Below are 14,620 nucleotides of genomic sequence, written 5' to 3'. Positions count from 1 at the left end.
AATATACAAAACGTGTTTGATGCAGTCTATGAATAGTACAGTGTATAAATAGTAGAATCTTCTTAGTATATAGAAAAGTATTTTAAAAAGTCCATCAGGTACATGTATAAATGATCCCAAACTCTTCATTAAGCATGATGGTGGGGGACGGCCGTTTCAAGAAAATTTCTTCAGCCCCATTTCCAATCAAGTATCCAAGCTTAATTAAATTCTATATATCATCATGAAGTCAGTTCACCAGTTCCCGTAGGATACTCCCAAGTGTAGGCAGCAGAGTACGTCATCCTATCATCTGTATACTATTTCTCAAGTGTGGCCTCCATCTGTGGATATCTAAATCCATGGATCCGGGCCACACCGACTCTAAAGAGATGTTTCTGCAAACTTGGGGAACACCCTAGGCTATGGGGCTTTTCAGAGAAGGAAAACACGAAAAAGAGGGGGAGGGGGAAACAAGATGTCCCCCCCCCCCTAGAGTTGCCAGCTCTAGGTTGGGAAATATCTGAAGATTTTGAGGATGGAGCCTGAGGAGGGCAGGGTTTGGGGAGGGGAAGGACTTCAATGGAGGTATAGAGACCTTCGAAAGTGGCCATTTCCCCCCCAGGTGAACTGATCCCTGTCACCTAGAGATCAGTTTTAACAGTGGGAGATTTCCAGCCACTATCTGGAGGTTGGAACAACCACACGAAGTAGTTGTGAGAGTGTTGGACTAGAATCTGCAAGCCTCCAATATGAATCCCCGCCCTGCCGTAAAAACTTGCTGGGTGGCTGTGGGCTAGCCACACAGTCTCAGGATCTACCTTACAGGATTGTTATGAAGTTAAAATGGAGAAGGGGAGAATGTTGTAAGCCACTTTGTGTCCCCATTGGGGAGAAAACAGATGGGCACTTTTACACATGTCGAATAATGCCCTTTCAATCCACTTTCAACGTACTTTGCAGCTGGATTTTACTGTGTGAAATGGCAAAATCCACTTACGAACTATCGTTAAAGTGCATTGAAAGTGGACTGAAAGTGCATTATTTGGCATGTGCGAAAAAGTGCCCATAGATGCCGCAGGAGGTTGCACCACACATAGTGTGGATACGTGTCATTTAGGGCTGCCACGTGGGGGCTGGAGTTCTCCCAGAATTATGGCCAATCTCCAGATTTCAGAGATGAGCTCCCCTGGTGAAAATGGCTGCTTTGGAGGATGGACTCTATGGCGTCACAGCCCTGTTGAGCTTTCTCCCCCACCCCGAACTCTACCCTCTCCAAGCTCCACCCCTAAATCTCCAGGAATTTCCCGACCCGGAGTTGCCAGCCCTATAATAAACCTATGGGGGCCATTGTGATCATGTGGCTGCATGAGAACTAGCTGGAGCACATTTGTGAGTGCGTGAAGTCCAAGGCATGTGACTTCTAGCCAGTGTTGCGTGGGGTTTAGATATATTTAGCTTTGACTCCCTGCTCTGTGGCACTGAGTGGTCTAATGTCTCTTTTATCTCAAGTTCCAACAGAAATTATGTCACAATTCTAGTTTTGACCAATGCTGCCCGAATTACATGTATATTCAACTTATTTATACAATTTTGAATGTGGAGAAAGCTCAGAACAGTCCATAAAGTATGCAAGGGGTAGAACAGGGTTAAGGTAAAAAAAAAATCTGTTTCCCAATCTTCATCAGCCACCCGTGACACTTTTATGTATATGTTTTTCACTTCATTTCCATTTCTTTTGAATGGTAGCAGCCATATGACGGAGCAAAAGCTTCTATATTTTCCTATTAGTCAAGATTATCTGACAAGAATTAGGATCACTCTGCTGTCTCTGACTAGCTTCCTTTCAGTCCCATCAGGTTAAGAGTTCTCCTGGAATTACAAATTATCCCCAGACTACAGTGATCAGATCCCCCGGAGAACATGGCAGCTTTGGAGGACAGATACGGCATCACAACCCTTCTGAGCTCCCTCCCTTTCCCAGACTCCACCCTTCCCAGGCGCTGTCCCTAAATCTCCAGGAATTTCCCAACCCATAGTTGGCAACCCAATGTTGGACTGAAATGTAACAAAGAAATGCATTATAGGAGCGTGCCAAAACAACAAAATGCAGAAATATCACTCACTATCCTTTCAGTGACTTTTCGTTATGCACGGTCAGATATTTCCTTCATCAGAAAATAATTAACTAACTAGAAGTTTCTACTGCAAAGAACGTGAAAGAAACAGAAGTGTAAACCTGAAGTAGCAATAGTCTTGCTCCCAGTAACCACCCACCACAGGATTTTCGTCTCATCCCTAGTAATTCAGAATACCCAGGCTTCCCAGACCCCGGTGCTTTTTGCTTCCCAGACCCCGGTACTTTTCGACTCGACTGTTCTTCTCCCCAACAAGGCCATAAAAAGAGGCTGGACTCTACTGTATAGTCACCAAAAATGCCACACAAATAGTACATCCACCAAACACCCACCCTCACCAGGGGGAAAAATTCTAAAGGGTGGTAAAATTACAGTCCTACCTTTGATTCCTCCACTGTATTTATGGCCTGGCTTGGTGGACTCATGCAAAAGCACACAGACACATAAGCACATGCAAACACTGGGGAAGAGTTATTTACTGAGGCCCAAGGTCTGCCCAGCGATCAATAATCTGAGGCTCTGTCCTCATCTCTTGGCCTTTGCCCCTTTGCAGCTCTACACCGAAAGCTGTACAGTCCCAGAAAAGGTCTTCTGGTCTGCCTAACGGAGATCTCTGTGTAGCTTGATAGATGCACAGAAGTACCAGAAATCTGTCCAGTAAAAGGCATTCCCTTACCTATTTGGTTTCCGTGAAAACATTGCAGCAGTTCTCTTTGCCGAACAGGAAATGCCTTTTTTTCCAAACGGAGATCAACAAGGCTTGGGATGTAGAGGATGTGGAGGATGCAGGAAAGAGCAAGGAGAATACAACGCTTGCTTCCACCATCCTCCTCCCTCTGGTCTCCCCTCCTCAAGGGCTCCTGAGTAAGTTGCCCAGCAACTTTCCCCTGCCTTAGTTACACCTGTTGGTTCCAGGGGAATAAAGTCAAAACTGGAATGAATGGGGGGGGGGAACCCTCCTGTGCAAGAAATGCACATCTCTAAGCTAGGAAATTTTTGCTCATTCTTATACCCCACCTCTCAACTAAAGGCATCTGCTGCCACCTCTTTATCTGGGCCTGTAACAGAAATTCAAGTGGTATTTCTGAATCAAGTAGAAATTCAACAGGTGCAGCTTCCCCCAGCATGGAGATAGTGGGATGGGAAAGTCTTCACTTCTGGAATGCCTGCCTTCCATATGAGAGGCAGGACAAGGGTAGCAACCCTTGCTGCAACATTGTTTGCGGGCAGGAAATATTGTGTGGTGGAGCGGGCGGTGCGAAGGACCCAGCAGTCGCAGGCAGGCAGAGCGCAGTCTAAACAGACAAAAAACTGATAAGAGCAGAGCCAAACTCCACCCCTCCTGATTTTGCTTTTGAGCTTTCTTCCTTCTTATGTTCCATTCTGCAGACCAAACCTGGACCTACTAATTATGTATGAGGCTTATTTGCAGTTATTAATTCCTTTTTCAGCTCAAAGATGCAGCCTGAACAAGGAGTAAAGTTAGGGTTGCCAACCTCCAGGTACTAGCTGGCGATCTCCTGCTATTACAACTGATCTCCAGTCGATAGAGATCAGCCCACCTGGAGAAAATGGCCGCTTTGGCAATTGGACTCTATGTCATTGAAGTCCCTCCCCTAACTCCGCCCTCAGGCTCTGCCCCAAAAATCTCCCACTGGTGGTGAAGAGGGACCTGGCAACCCTAAGCTAAATGTTCATGAGCTTTGGGCACCAAAATAACCTTGGAATTACCACAAATCATATGTGTTCCCTATGATATGTACGGACTATCTCCCAACTGCATAATTATCTCAGAGTCCTTTGGAAATTGCGTGAGGGCCAGATAAACTTGTTTTCCTGACAGAAATCCAGCAGGTAAAGGCATCTCCTGGGGTTGCCAGGGAGGGAAGGCAGCATGGTATAGCCCAATCTCATCAGATCTTGGAAGCTAAGCAGGGTCAGTACTTGGAAGGGAGACCACCAAGGGAGACTCTGCAGAGGAAGGCAATGCCAAACAGCCTCTGCTTCTTACTTGTCTTGAAAGCCTCTTGCTGGGGTCGCCATAAGTCAGCTGCAACCTGATGGCAGTTTACACACAGATTTGGCAACTCTGACTTGAGAAATTCCTGGATATTTGGGGCAGAGCCTGGAGAGGGCAAAGACCTCAGAGGGAGGAGAGAGACCACAGCAGGGCATAATGCCATAGAGTCCACCCTCCAAAGCTGTCATTTTTTCCAGGGGAACTGATATTTGAGGTCTGGAAACCCCTACCTGGAGACTGGTAACCCTACCGTTGCTACATCTACATGCCAGGAAGGTTGCCCATGCTGAGTTTCTGGTTCTCAACAGTAGCTCTTTTATGTAAAGCCCTTAGGACAAATCATTCATAATTTGGAAGTTGGCTGTCATAAATATGCAGCCCAAAAAAAGTGGGAAAAGTCAGGCCTGTGCCTGTTTTTTTCCCCTTGCAGGGCTTATGAGGGCTTGGGGAGTGTCACTTTTGACTAGCAAAACTGCTTTTGGGCAGAAGCTTAATCCCCCTCTTCCCATGCACTATGCCCAATCTGAGTTGAGGCCCCTTTCAGCTGCTATTTCCCATTTGAAAATGCTGAGGGAGATCCATTCATAGATTTCCCTGCATCTCTGGTTTGGCCCTTAGATGGCTTTACAAGAGCTTAGGCAAATTCTTTCGATGGCTGTTCAGTTCACCACAATAGCTAAATAAGAACCTCAGTGCTCAGTGGGAGCATGCCTCTGAATGGCTGTTGCTGAGGGAGGCAGGAAGAGAAGGCTGTAGTCTTCTGGTCTTGCTTACAGGTTTCCTAAATGCCCCTGGCTGGATATTGCAGGAATGCGGATACTGGGCTATATGGGACTTTGGTCTGACCCAGCAGGGCAACTTTCAGGTAGTTACTACAAATGCTTGTTCAGGAAACATACAGATTTCAGTTTCATAGAGGACATAAGAACATAAGAAAGGCCATGCTGGATCAGACCAAGGTCCATCAAGTCCAGCAATCTGTTCACACAGTGGCCAATCAGGTGCCTCTAGGAAACCCACGAACAAGACGACTGCAGCAGCATTATCCTGCCTGTGTTCCACAGCACCTAATGTAATAGGGATGCTCCTCTGATCCTGGAGAGAATAGGTATGCATCATGACTAGTATTCATTTTGACTAGTAGCCATGGATAGCCCTCTCCTCCATGAACGTGTCCATTCCCCTCTTAAAGCCTTCCAAGTTGGCAGCCATCACCACATCCTAGGGCAGGGAGTTCCACAATTCAACTGTGCGTTGTGTGAAGAAATACTTCTTTTTATCTGTTTTGAATCCTGGACATCTTGTGTCACCTGACCTTTCCTGAGACTATAGCTGCAACACCTCTCTCTGGCCATCTGCACTTGTGGTGCTAAAGAGTGCAGGCAAGCAGCTCCCTCCTCTAGCAAACTGCCACAACAAATATGTTTCAGATATGTAGCTGTGTTGGTCTGCAGGAGAAGAGCTAGAGTCGAGTCCAGTGGCACCTTAGAGACCAACAAGAATTTGGGGGTGTACGTTTTTGAGAGCTAAAGCTTCACATCTGACGAAGGGAGACTGGCTCTCAAAAGCCTATACCCCCCAAATCTTGTTGGACTCTAAGGTGCTGCTGGGCTTGAATCCAGCTGTTCTACAACAAATAAGGTATCTGAATCTAAGTGCCAGAGTCCCTGGAGTGCCGCTGCTGATTGCCACCTCTGTTCTCAGCTCTTTGGTTATCTGTAGCACTGTGTGTGTAAAGTGCCATCAAGTCACAGCCGACTTATGAAAACCGGGAGAGTTTTCAAGGCAAGAGACGTTGGGAGGTGGTTTGCCGTTGCCTGCCTCTGTGCGGGCTGAGAGTTCCGCGAGAACGATTACTGGCCCAAGGTCACCCAGCAGGCTCCATGTAGACGAGTGGAGATTCGAACCTGGTTTTTCAGATTAGAGTTTGCCGCTTTTAACCACCACACCACGCTGGCTCTTTGATTACCTGTAGCACTAATCTCTGTCAAATACCTCTCTAGTTGGGTTGAACAATGCTCACAAACTTACCTTAATTGTTCTAACATCCTGTGGGAAACCTCACCTAAGGGGGGGAAGTAGTGTTGTTTTTTAATCCGTAATTTGGGCAGTTTCGTCCCTATGTTCTGTAAATCCAAAAAGGTCTTGGACCCTTCCATTATTGCTGTTTAGAGAGCTGGAGAAATAAACATGGCCATGGAAGCCAACTGGATCTATGGGAGAAGCGAGGTGAACTTTCCACTAATGGGTGATTCCCCCCCCCTTTTTTTTATTTGGCTTCCCTTACTGATCCTCCTTCCTGTTTGTTGTTGATGACAGATGGATGGATGGATGGATGGATGGATGGATGGATGGATGGATGGATGGATGGATGGATAGATGGATAGATAGATAGATAGATAGATAGATAGATAGATAGATAGATAGATAGATAGATAGATAGATAGATAGATAGATAGATAGATAGATAGATAGATGAAGCTGCCTTATACTGAATCAGACCCTTGGTCCATCAAAGTCAGTACTGGGTACTCAGACTGGCAGCGGCTCTCCAGGGTCTCAGGCAGGGGTCTTTCACATCACCTACCTGCCTAGTCCCTTTAACTGGAGATGCCAGGGATTGAACCTGGGACCTTCTGCATGCCAAGCAGATGCTCTACCACTGAGCTACAGCCCCTCCCCAAATACATACATAGAGATAGATAGATAGATAGATAGATAGATAGATAGATAGATAGATAGATAGATAGATAGATAGATATCAGTATGTTCAGGTATTGTTTTTAATGTTTTTTAACTTGAGGGCCCTAATTGGGTAGAAAGGCAGGATAAAAAGGTTTATAAATAAATAAACAAAATATATAGTACAAGAGCTGACGTTTACTATCCCTCGTCTAACAGATGGGGCCATGTAAAAGAACCTCACCTAAGGAGTAGAGCAGCTCTTCCGGCTGCCCAGCATGTGTGCTGACTCCCCGGAAGACATTATTTTCTCATGGAATGTGGTCTTTCTGGGGCTTTGCTACTTGAAGAAAGAATGAAAAAATGAATCCTATTCGACATTCATACCAAATTCATCATCATCACCATGGCATCCGAGTGTCTGAATAAGACAAGGACACAAGCAGGCCAAAATTAGACCTGGTTGCAAAAGAGGTGCACCCACCCACTGGAGCTGAATTTGGTTCTCAACAGCCATGTTTCCATGGGGATGTTGTGCGTCACTTCATATACCACCAGCAAGGGACATTGGCAAAGATGTCAAGGTGCTGCTAAATGGCAAAGCTACGCTGCCTCTGTCTGTACCGCACCTGTCCACAAAATGGATAGATGCACCCCTCCCTGAAATCGTTGTTCTGGGCTACGGTTGTGTTACAAACAAAGGCAACAAGGACAGTGAGGTATTGCGCCTCAGTCCTCCTCTTTGCAGTCTCGTTCGTCCTTTTGTATCCTGAAAGGGATATAGTCCTTGGGGCCTTTATGTATGAAACTGTATGTACAATATATGTAAATAGAGAAGAGATGGAGGCAAGGAGGGATAGAGCAACAGATCTTCCACAGATCTCCCACCATATATCAGATCCCAGAGGGAGATCCTGCACCCCGAAAGTATTTCAGCCAACGCACAGCAATGTCTACCTGCTTCTTTCACTGTCTTTTCCAGAATCTGTTACTCTTTCTCCACTACACACACACACCTCCCCCTCTCTTTAGCCTGGAAGGTCACCCTCTCCAAATTCTGATGAGTCATTGGTAGGGTTGCCAGGTCCCATTTTGCCACTGGCGGGAGGTTGTTGGGGCAGAGCTTGAGGAGGGCAGGGTTCGAGGAGGGACTTCAATGACATAGAGTCCAATTACCAAAGGGGGCATTTTCTCCAGGTGAACTGATCTCTATTGGCTAAAGATCAATTGTAATAGCAGGAGGTCTCCAGCGAGTACCTGGAGGTTGGCAACCCTAGTCATTGGACAGAGCCCTTGTCAGGCCCATTGAGTAGATACCAGCAGTCATGCAGAAGCGTTGCCTTTCTTTTGTCATAGTCTCTGGCTCCTCCGAACTGTTACACTTTAGCCAAGCCCATAGGATAGAGCCATTTATAGCAGTGGTTGCCACCTTAAATGAGTTACTTTTGCATAATGAAAAATATCCCAAGCTACTCCCACCACAACATGTTACCAAAGTTTATTCTGTCCTAAAGGTAAAGGTAAAGGTCCCCTGTGCAAGCACCGGGTCATTCCTGACCCATGGGCTGACGTCACATCCCGACATTTACTACGCAGACTTTGTTTACGGGGTGGTTTGCCAGTGCCTTCCCCAGTCATCTTCCCTTTACCCCCAGCAAGCTGGGTACAGAATATAGACTAGGAAGAACACTAGATTGGCAGCCTTATCTGGAAGTGATGAAGGGTAGCTCCATAGAGCTTCCAGTGATTCCTAGAGCTACTTGATGTCACTTCTGGGTATTTGCTGGAAATGACATAATGGCACACACAGCATCAAGCCCCCCCATGTCCCCACTCCCAAACTGCCTGCTGGTTGCTAGGTACAGCCTGAAAACCCTAGGATAGATGCCACTGGGGGACAATAACAGAATGCCTGTTCTAATCAAGCATCTTGTGTGGATTCTTCTCAATGAGAAAGGAACACTAAGATAATCTTTGTCTAGAGGCCCATACTGGTTTGACAGTTAGGGTTGCCAGGTCCCTTCCCTCCACCGGCAGGAGCTTTGCGGGGAAGTGGCTGGGGGGACACGTGATTCGCGCGAGCACCCTGCACAATGCGCCATCGTCACTTCTGGGTTTACCCGGAAGCGATGCAGACTCTCTAGCAATCTCCACCAAAACTCTATGGTTTTCATAGCATTTCACTGGAGGTTGCTAGAGTGTCCACATCACTTCCGAAGCGATGTTGGCACAGCACACGGGGCGCGCAAGTGCACATCACATGCCTCCCCCTGTCTTTTGCCCGCCGACCCTCAGCTGGTTGGCGGGCAGCCCAGTAGATTGGCAGGGGAAGGGGGATTTTTCCCAACCCCACTGGGCAATTGGTAAGCCTATTCACAACCCTGCAGAGATGCAAACAGAAATAAAGCCAGACTTGTACACAGCGTTTTTCATTGTCAGATCAGTTTAATAAACAATTAAAAGGCTCTTATTCATTTCCTATTTTTCTAAAATAAACAACATAGCAAACAAATGAGGCTAGCCTCGCATACAGGCTACCACAATATTAGACCGAGAACCGCCAACCGATGCAACATTTTCAAGGTGGCAGCACAGCACTGCTTTGGTATTTCATGGTTTCCTGTTCTATAATCAGGATAAACTCTTTTTTTGTCTTTTGTGAGATCTTCTCCGTCTCAGAACTGAAATTCAATAGACCTCTCCTTTCTGACAAATATTACACAGCAAGAGTCTAACATAAATAAATATTCAGATAATCCCAACTTTACAACCTGAGCAACTGAATAAGAAAACATGAGGGCTGTCTCCAAGTGGAAATGAATTGGTGTGGATTTATGAAAACTGGAAGGTAAAAAGGTAAAGGTAGTCCCCTGTGCAAGCACTGGGTCATTACTGACCCATTGGGTGACATCCCATCCCGACGTTTACTAGGCAGACTGTGTTTACGGGGTGGCTTGCCATTCCTTCCCCAGTCATCTACACTTTACCCCCAGCAAGCTGGGTACTCAATTTACCGACCTCGGAAGGACAGAAGGCTGAGTCAACCTTCGGCTACCTGAAACCGACATCTGTCGGGATCGAAATCAGGTCATGAGCAGAGCTTTCGACTGCAGTACTGCAGCTTACCACTCTGCACCATGGGGTTCCTAGAAAACTGGAAGGCATGCCCATAAAACACTGCAGAAGACCCTCAGAACTTCACGCCATGCTTATATATTTTTGAAAATCTTTAATGGAAGGAATTAGCATTGGGATTTCCCATGCTTGAATATGAGTACAAAAGACCAAGAAATAAAGAAATTGGGTGATGGAATACACATGTGAGCAATCTCTTGCCTTTGCAGCACTGGAGTAAATGTAGTACTTCTGCACTGCCTTACTGTAGTAACAGTATATCTGCCTCAAACCAAGGAAGGAGCATGACAAATATTAATTGAACTTTTATTGGATTGGAATCAATAGTTTGAAAATTAATTTTTGGCAAAGACAGCGAATTGGATGAGCTCATTCCATCTGGGTTGCTAATTAGGTGATGATTTCAAATAAGGGAAGCAACAGGCAGTATCAATTAGACAATTTTCCTTTTGCAAAGGCTAGGAGCTGCGCTACTCAGCAATCATATCACAATCAAATCATGGGTTATTTTTGTTCTGCAAGGCAAAAAGCCGGTAGGCATCACTACACTTCTCCAGTTATAGCTGGAAATTAGGTTACTTTTTATTGCAAAAATCTTTTTTTTAAAACGCAAGTATGGAAAGATATCCAGCACAGGTTTTATTGATAGTAGAGTTGTGTGTGTGTGGGGGAGCATTAATTTAAATTGTTTATAAATCACCTGGCTTTTATTCCTGGGGATTTCATTTATCATGGGAGGCATCTCAGCCTAGAGAGCTTTAGCAATTACATAGCGCTCCAAAAAGAGCCCCTGGGAATCAGGTGCTTGGGCCATGGATGCTCCCAAAACCGGGGGTGGGGGCACCTCAGGTCTCAGCATTGCCCAGGGATGTGGGGACACTACTGAAGAATATGCTTTCATAATGGATATCTGCTTCAGGACCCAGTTTGAATGAACACATGAAGCTGCCTTATACTGAATCAGACCCTTGGTCCATCGAAGCCAGTATTGTCTACTCAGACCGGCAGCAGTTTTCCAGGGTCTCAGGCAGGGGTCTTTCACATCACCTACTTGCCTAGTCCCTTTAACTGGAGATGCCGGGGATTGAACTTGGGACCTTCTGCGTGCCAAGCAGATGCTCTACCACTGAGCCGCAGCCCCTCCCCTTATAGCATCCTATAGTACAACTCCATCCTCTGCCTTTAAATTTGAAGTTGCCAGTTTTTTGGAGGTCCATTACTGTGCAGTAATAAATGCCTAGATCCAGGCCTACTTTAGTCAAACAGGCAAGACAGGCTTGTCTCCTAATCCTTGCCTGGCCCTCTCTAAATAACGACTTGGCCCCAGATCGTACCTGATACAAAAGAGAATTTCCCCACAGAACCTGTTTTGTTCTTCCATTCTCTTATCTCACTCTTATTATTTTTTTCTAATTGCTCTTCCTTCTCTTTTAAATATTTTACTATTATTCTATATTTTTTTGCATTCCACGCCTAGAAGTTGCTTTCCTTAAGAGCTCATTCCTGAGGGGGTGGGTGAAGCTCCATATGAGCCGGCATGACCCCACACCAGCGTAAGTGCCTGTTTAACCCGGGGTAACGGACATTTACGCCATCCTGGCTGGCACACACACAGGTGCTTGGGTGCCTTGGAGCAGTGTGGGCATCCGCTGCTGCACTGGGACCTAAATCCCAAAAGCGGCAAGCCGTGCTGGCATTGCAGGGTGTGTGTGTGTCTTTCCAAGGGGTGGAGCTGACGTTAGCTTCCTCACCCCTTTCGCCTTGGGAACGCCCCCTTGAATTGTGGTGTGGTGGTGTGGCTGCACCACCTCTTTCGGTGGTGCACCCTCTCTGTTTGCAATGGGGCATTTCCCCCTTCCCCCTGAGGAAGTCACTAGTCTTTTTGATGTTGTACATGCGGAATGAGTGAAATCCTTTTTTAAGACAAGATTTTTCTCACACAAAAAGGAAAGTATTTCATAGGAGGGTTGTTTTTCCCAGTGCTCTCCCAAATTTCCTATCTTTTCCCACTGGAATTTTTTTAAAAAGTTTGAGGACTTCTTTTTGTGATGCATTTTGAGCGTGAAAAACCTTGCTTGAAGAATAGTTTCACTTGTTCTAAAAGAGAAGCTGTTTCATATGGGCCTTTTTCAGTACTTCGCAATTTTTCCAGTTTTTCTGGGTAGAGGCTGTGGCTTAGTGTTAGACCATTTGCTTGGCATGCAGATAACCTCAGGTACACTCCCCAGAATTGCCAGTTAAAGGCATAAAGTAGGAAATGATGTGAAAGACCTCCACCTAAGGTAGGGTTGCCAACTGCCAGGTAGTAGCAGGAGATCTCCTGCTAATTCAACTGATCTCCAGCCGATAGAGATCAGATCACCTGGAGAAAAATGGCTGCTTTGGCAATTGAACTCTATGGCTTTGAAGTCCCTCCCCTCCCCAAACCCCACCCTCCTCAGGCTCAGCCCCAAAAATCTCCCGCCTGTGGCAAAGAGGGACCTGGCAACCCTAACCTAAGACCATGGATAGCTGTCGCTAGTCAGAGTAGACAATGCTGACCTTGACGGATCAATATAAGGGAGATTCCTGCGTTCCATCAGAAAAATTGAAACAACAGCCTTGGAAAAATGGGGGGGGGGGAAGACAATATTTTCCTGAATCTTTCCATTTCCCTCCCCTCAAGCCTTCCGATCTCTACATCAAGCAGCTCTATCTGCTTAGCAAACTATTTCTCCCATTGCTTGCTTGTTTTTCTGCCAATGCCTTGCTCTTGCTAAATCTTGCTAACTGATGGTGCCTCCTCCTGTAGAGTCATGCACAGCAGCCAAGGTGGGACCAGTGGGTGTAGCACCCCACCTGGTACACAGATTTACCTGACTTTTAATTTTTTTTTTACAAAAGGACTTTTAATTAGTAGCAATTGGATTAAAGTAATGAATTTTATTAAAATAATTAGAGCTGCTTTCTAGATACAAAAAAATTACAGTGGTGACAAGAACCCTTGCAAGTGATATTGCATCTGCTTGGCATGTAGAAGGTCAGGGAGAGCCATGGATGGGTAGAGAAGAATTGGTCAGATGGGTGGAGTTTAGTACACTTATACATGACAAGCAGATGCTTTACTACTGAACACATGAAGCTTCCTTATCAGAACCTTGGTCCATCAAGGTCAGTATTGTCTACTCAGACTGACTGTGGCTGTCTAGGGTCTTAGGTGGAGGTCCTCCAAATCACCCATCACCTAATCTTTTTAACTGGAGACTCGGGGAATTGAACCTGGGATCTTCTACATGCATTCATTATACGTGTGTATAGCTTATGTATTTAAATACCTATCCATATTCAGTGTGTAGGTTTCAGATGCTGGAAAAAAAAATCATAGATACCAAAGTGCAGAACAGAGGTATAAGAACCTCTGTTGGTTACAAGAAAGTTACTGATTAGCCATGATGCAAGATGATGTTTGGGGGCTAATGGACAAATTAAAAATCAACACGTCACCATGTCCAGTTTTCTCAGTGTCCTGAGAATTCTTAAAGAACTCAGATGCTAAACTGTTGATTTACTAACAATAATTTGCAACTTGTCATTAAAAATCAGGCCCTGTATCAGAACATTGGACAGTGGCAAGTATAATACTATTTTTAAAAAAGGGATCCAGGAGCGATGTGGAAATTTACAGGCTAGTTATACTAATGCCTGTTCTGGGCAAATCAGTGGAAGCCGCTGTTAAAGACAGTGGGGGTTACTGCACTTTGTATTCCCAGCGATGTATTAGGAGTTTGAAAATGTTATAAAAAATATCGCTTTAAAAGGGTTTTTGGATACTATTATAAATGGTTGGAAAACGTCTTCACAGTTAAAGGGGCCAAACAAAGGGGGTTACCGCACTTTGTATTCCCAGCGATGTATTAAGAGTTTGAAAATGTTGTAAAAAACATCGCTTTAAAAGGGTTTTTGGATACCACGGCTTATAAATGGTTGGAAGACGTCTTCACAGCTAAAGGGGCCAAACAAAGTGCAAACAGTATTTTTTATAACGTTTTCAAACTCTTAATACATTGGTGGGAATACACAGAAAGTGTGAACAGTATTTTTTAAAACGTTTTCAAACTCTTAATACAACTTAATACGTTTTCAAACTCTTAATCGCTGGGAATACAAGTGCGGTAACCCCCAGAATTATGAAGCATTCACAGAAATAGCCCCACTGAAGAAGGATCAGCATAACTTCTGCAAAAGGATATCCTGCTTCACCAGCTGTGTTGGAGCTTTTCAGGAATGTTAATGTGCATGTAGATGAGGGTGAATCATTATATACTTGGACTTCCACCCTCTCCAAAGACTCCCAAGTAAACATATCAATTCTGAGATAAGAGATTCTCTTGGATCAGAAGCTGGTTAAACAACAAGAAGCAGCAAGCAGGATTAACTGCAGCATTTTTGCCCAGGATGGAAGTATGCAGTGGGATTACAGGCAGGCCTGCTAAGGACTTTGTGTCAGGAGACCTCACCTTTATCAGGCAAACGTGTCTTCTTTGGCAGCCATTCCTTTCCTGTGAGTTGAGCCTCAGATCAGTTCATTTTGTCCCCGCAGTTAGTCCAACTGGACCACTGAGCCATGCAGTTCTTGGTTGGACAGTAGCCATGATGGATGGGTTTCATTTCTTTATGTTTTGAGGCT

The 14,620-nt window shown here is 45.3% G+C and overlaps 1 protein-coding gene across 1 annotated transcript in view; it reads right to left on the bottom strand.

Annotated features, from left to right (window-relative positions):
- The window catches only part of TMPRSS6 (transmembrane serine protease 6), a 44,675-nt gene extending 42,133 nt beyond the window's left edge, over positions 1–2,542 (bottom strand). Inside the window, exon 1 of the mRNA XM_056847078.1 lies at positions 2,498–2,542. Within this exon, the coding sequence (XP_056703056.1) occupies positions 2,498–2,542 (45 nt within the window). The remainder of the gene's footprint in view (positions 1–2,497) is intronic.
- Between the last annotated feature and the right edge of the window lie 12,078 nt (positions 2,543–14,620).

This window comes from Euleptes europaea, chromosome 3 (assembly GCF_029931775.1).
Source record: "Euleptes europaea isolate rEulEur1 chromosome 3, rEulEur1.hap1, whole genome shotgun sequence".
NCBI classification, from domain to species: domain Eukaryota; kingdom Metazoa; phylum Chordata; class Lepidosauria; order Squamata; family Sphaerodactylidae; genus Euleptes; species Euleptes europaea.
The sequence above is the reverse complement of the archived record's forward strand: the minus strand, read 5'-3'. Positions and strand labels throughout refer to the sequence as shown.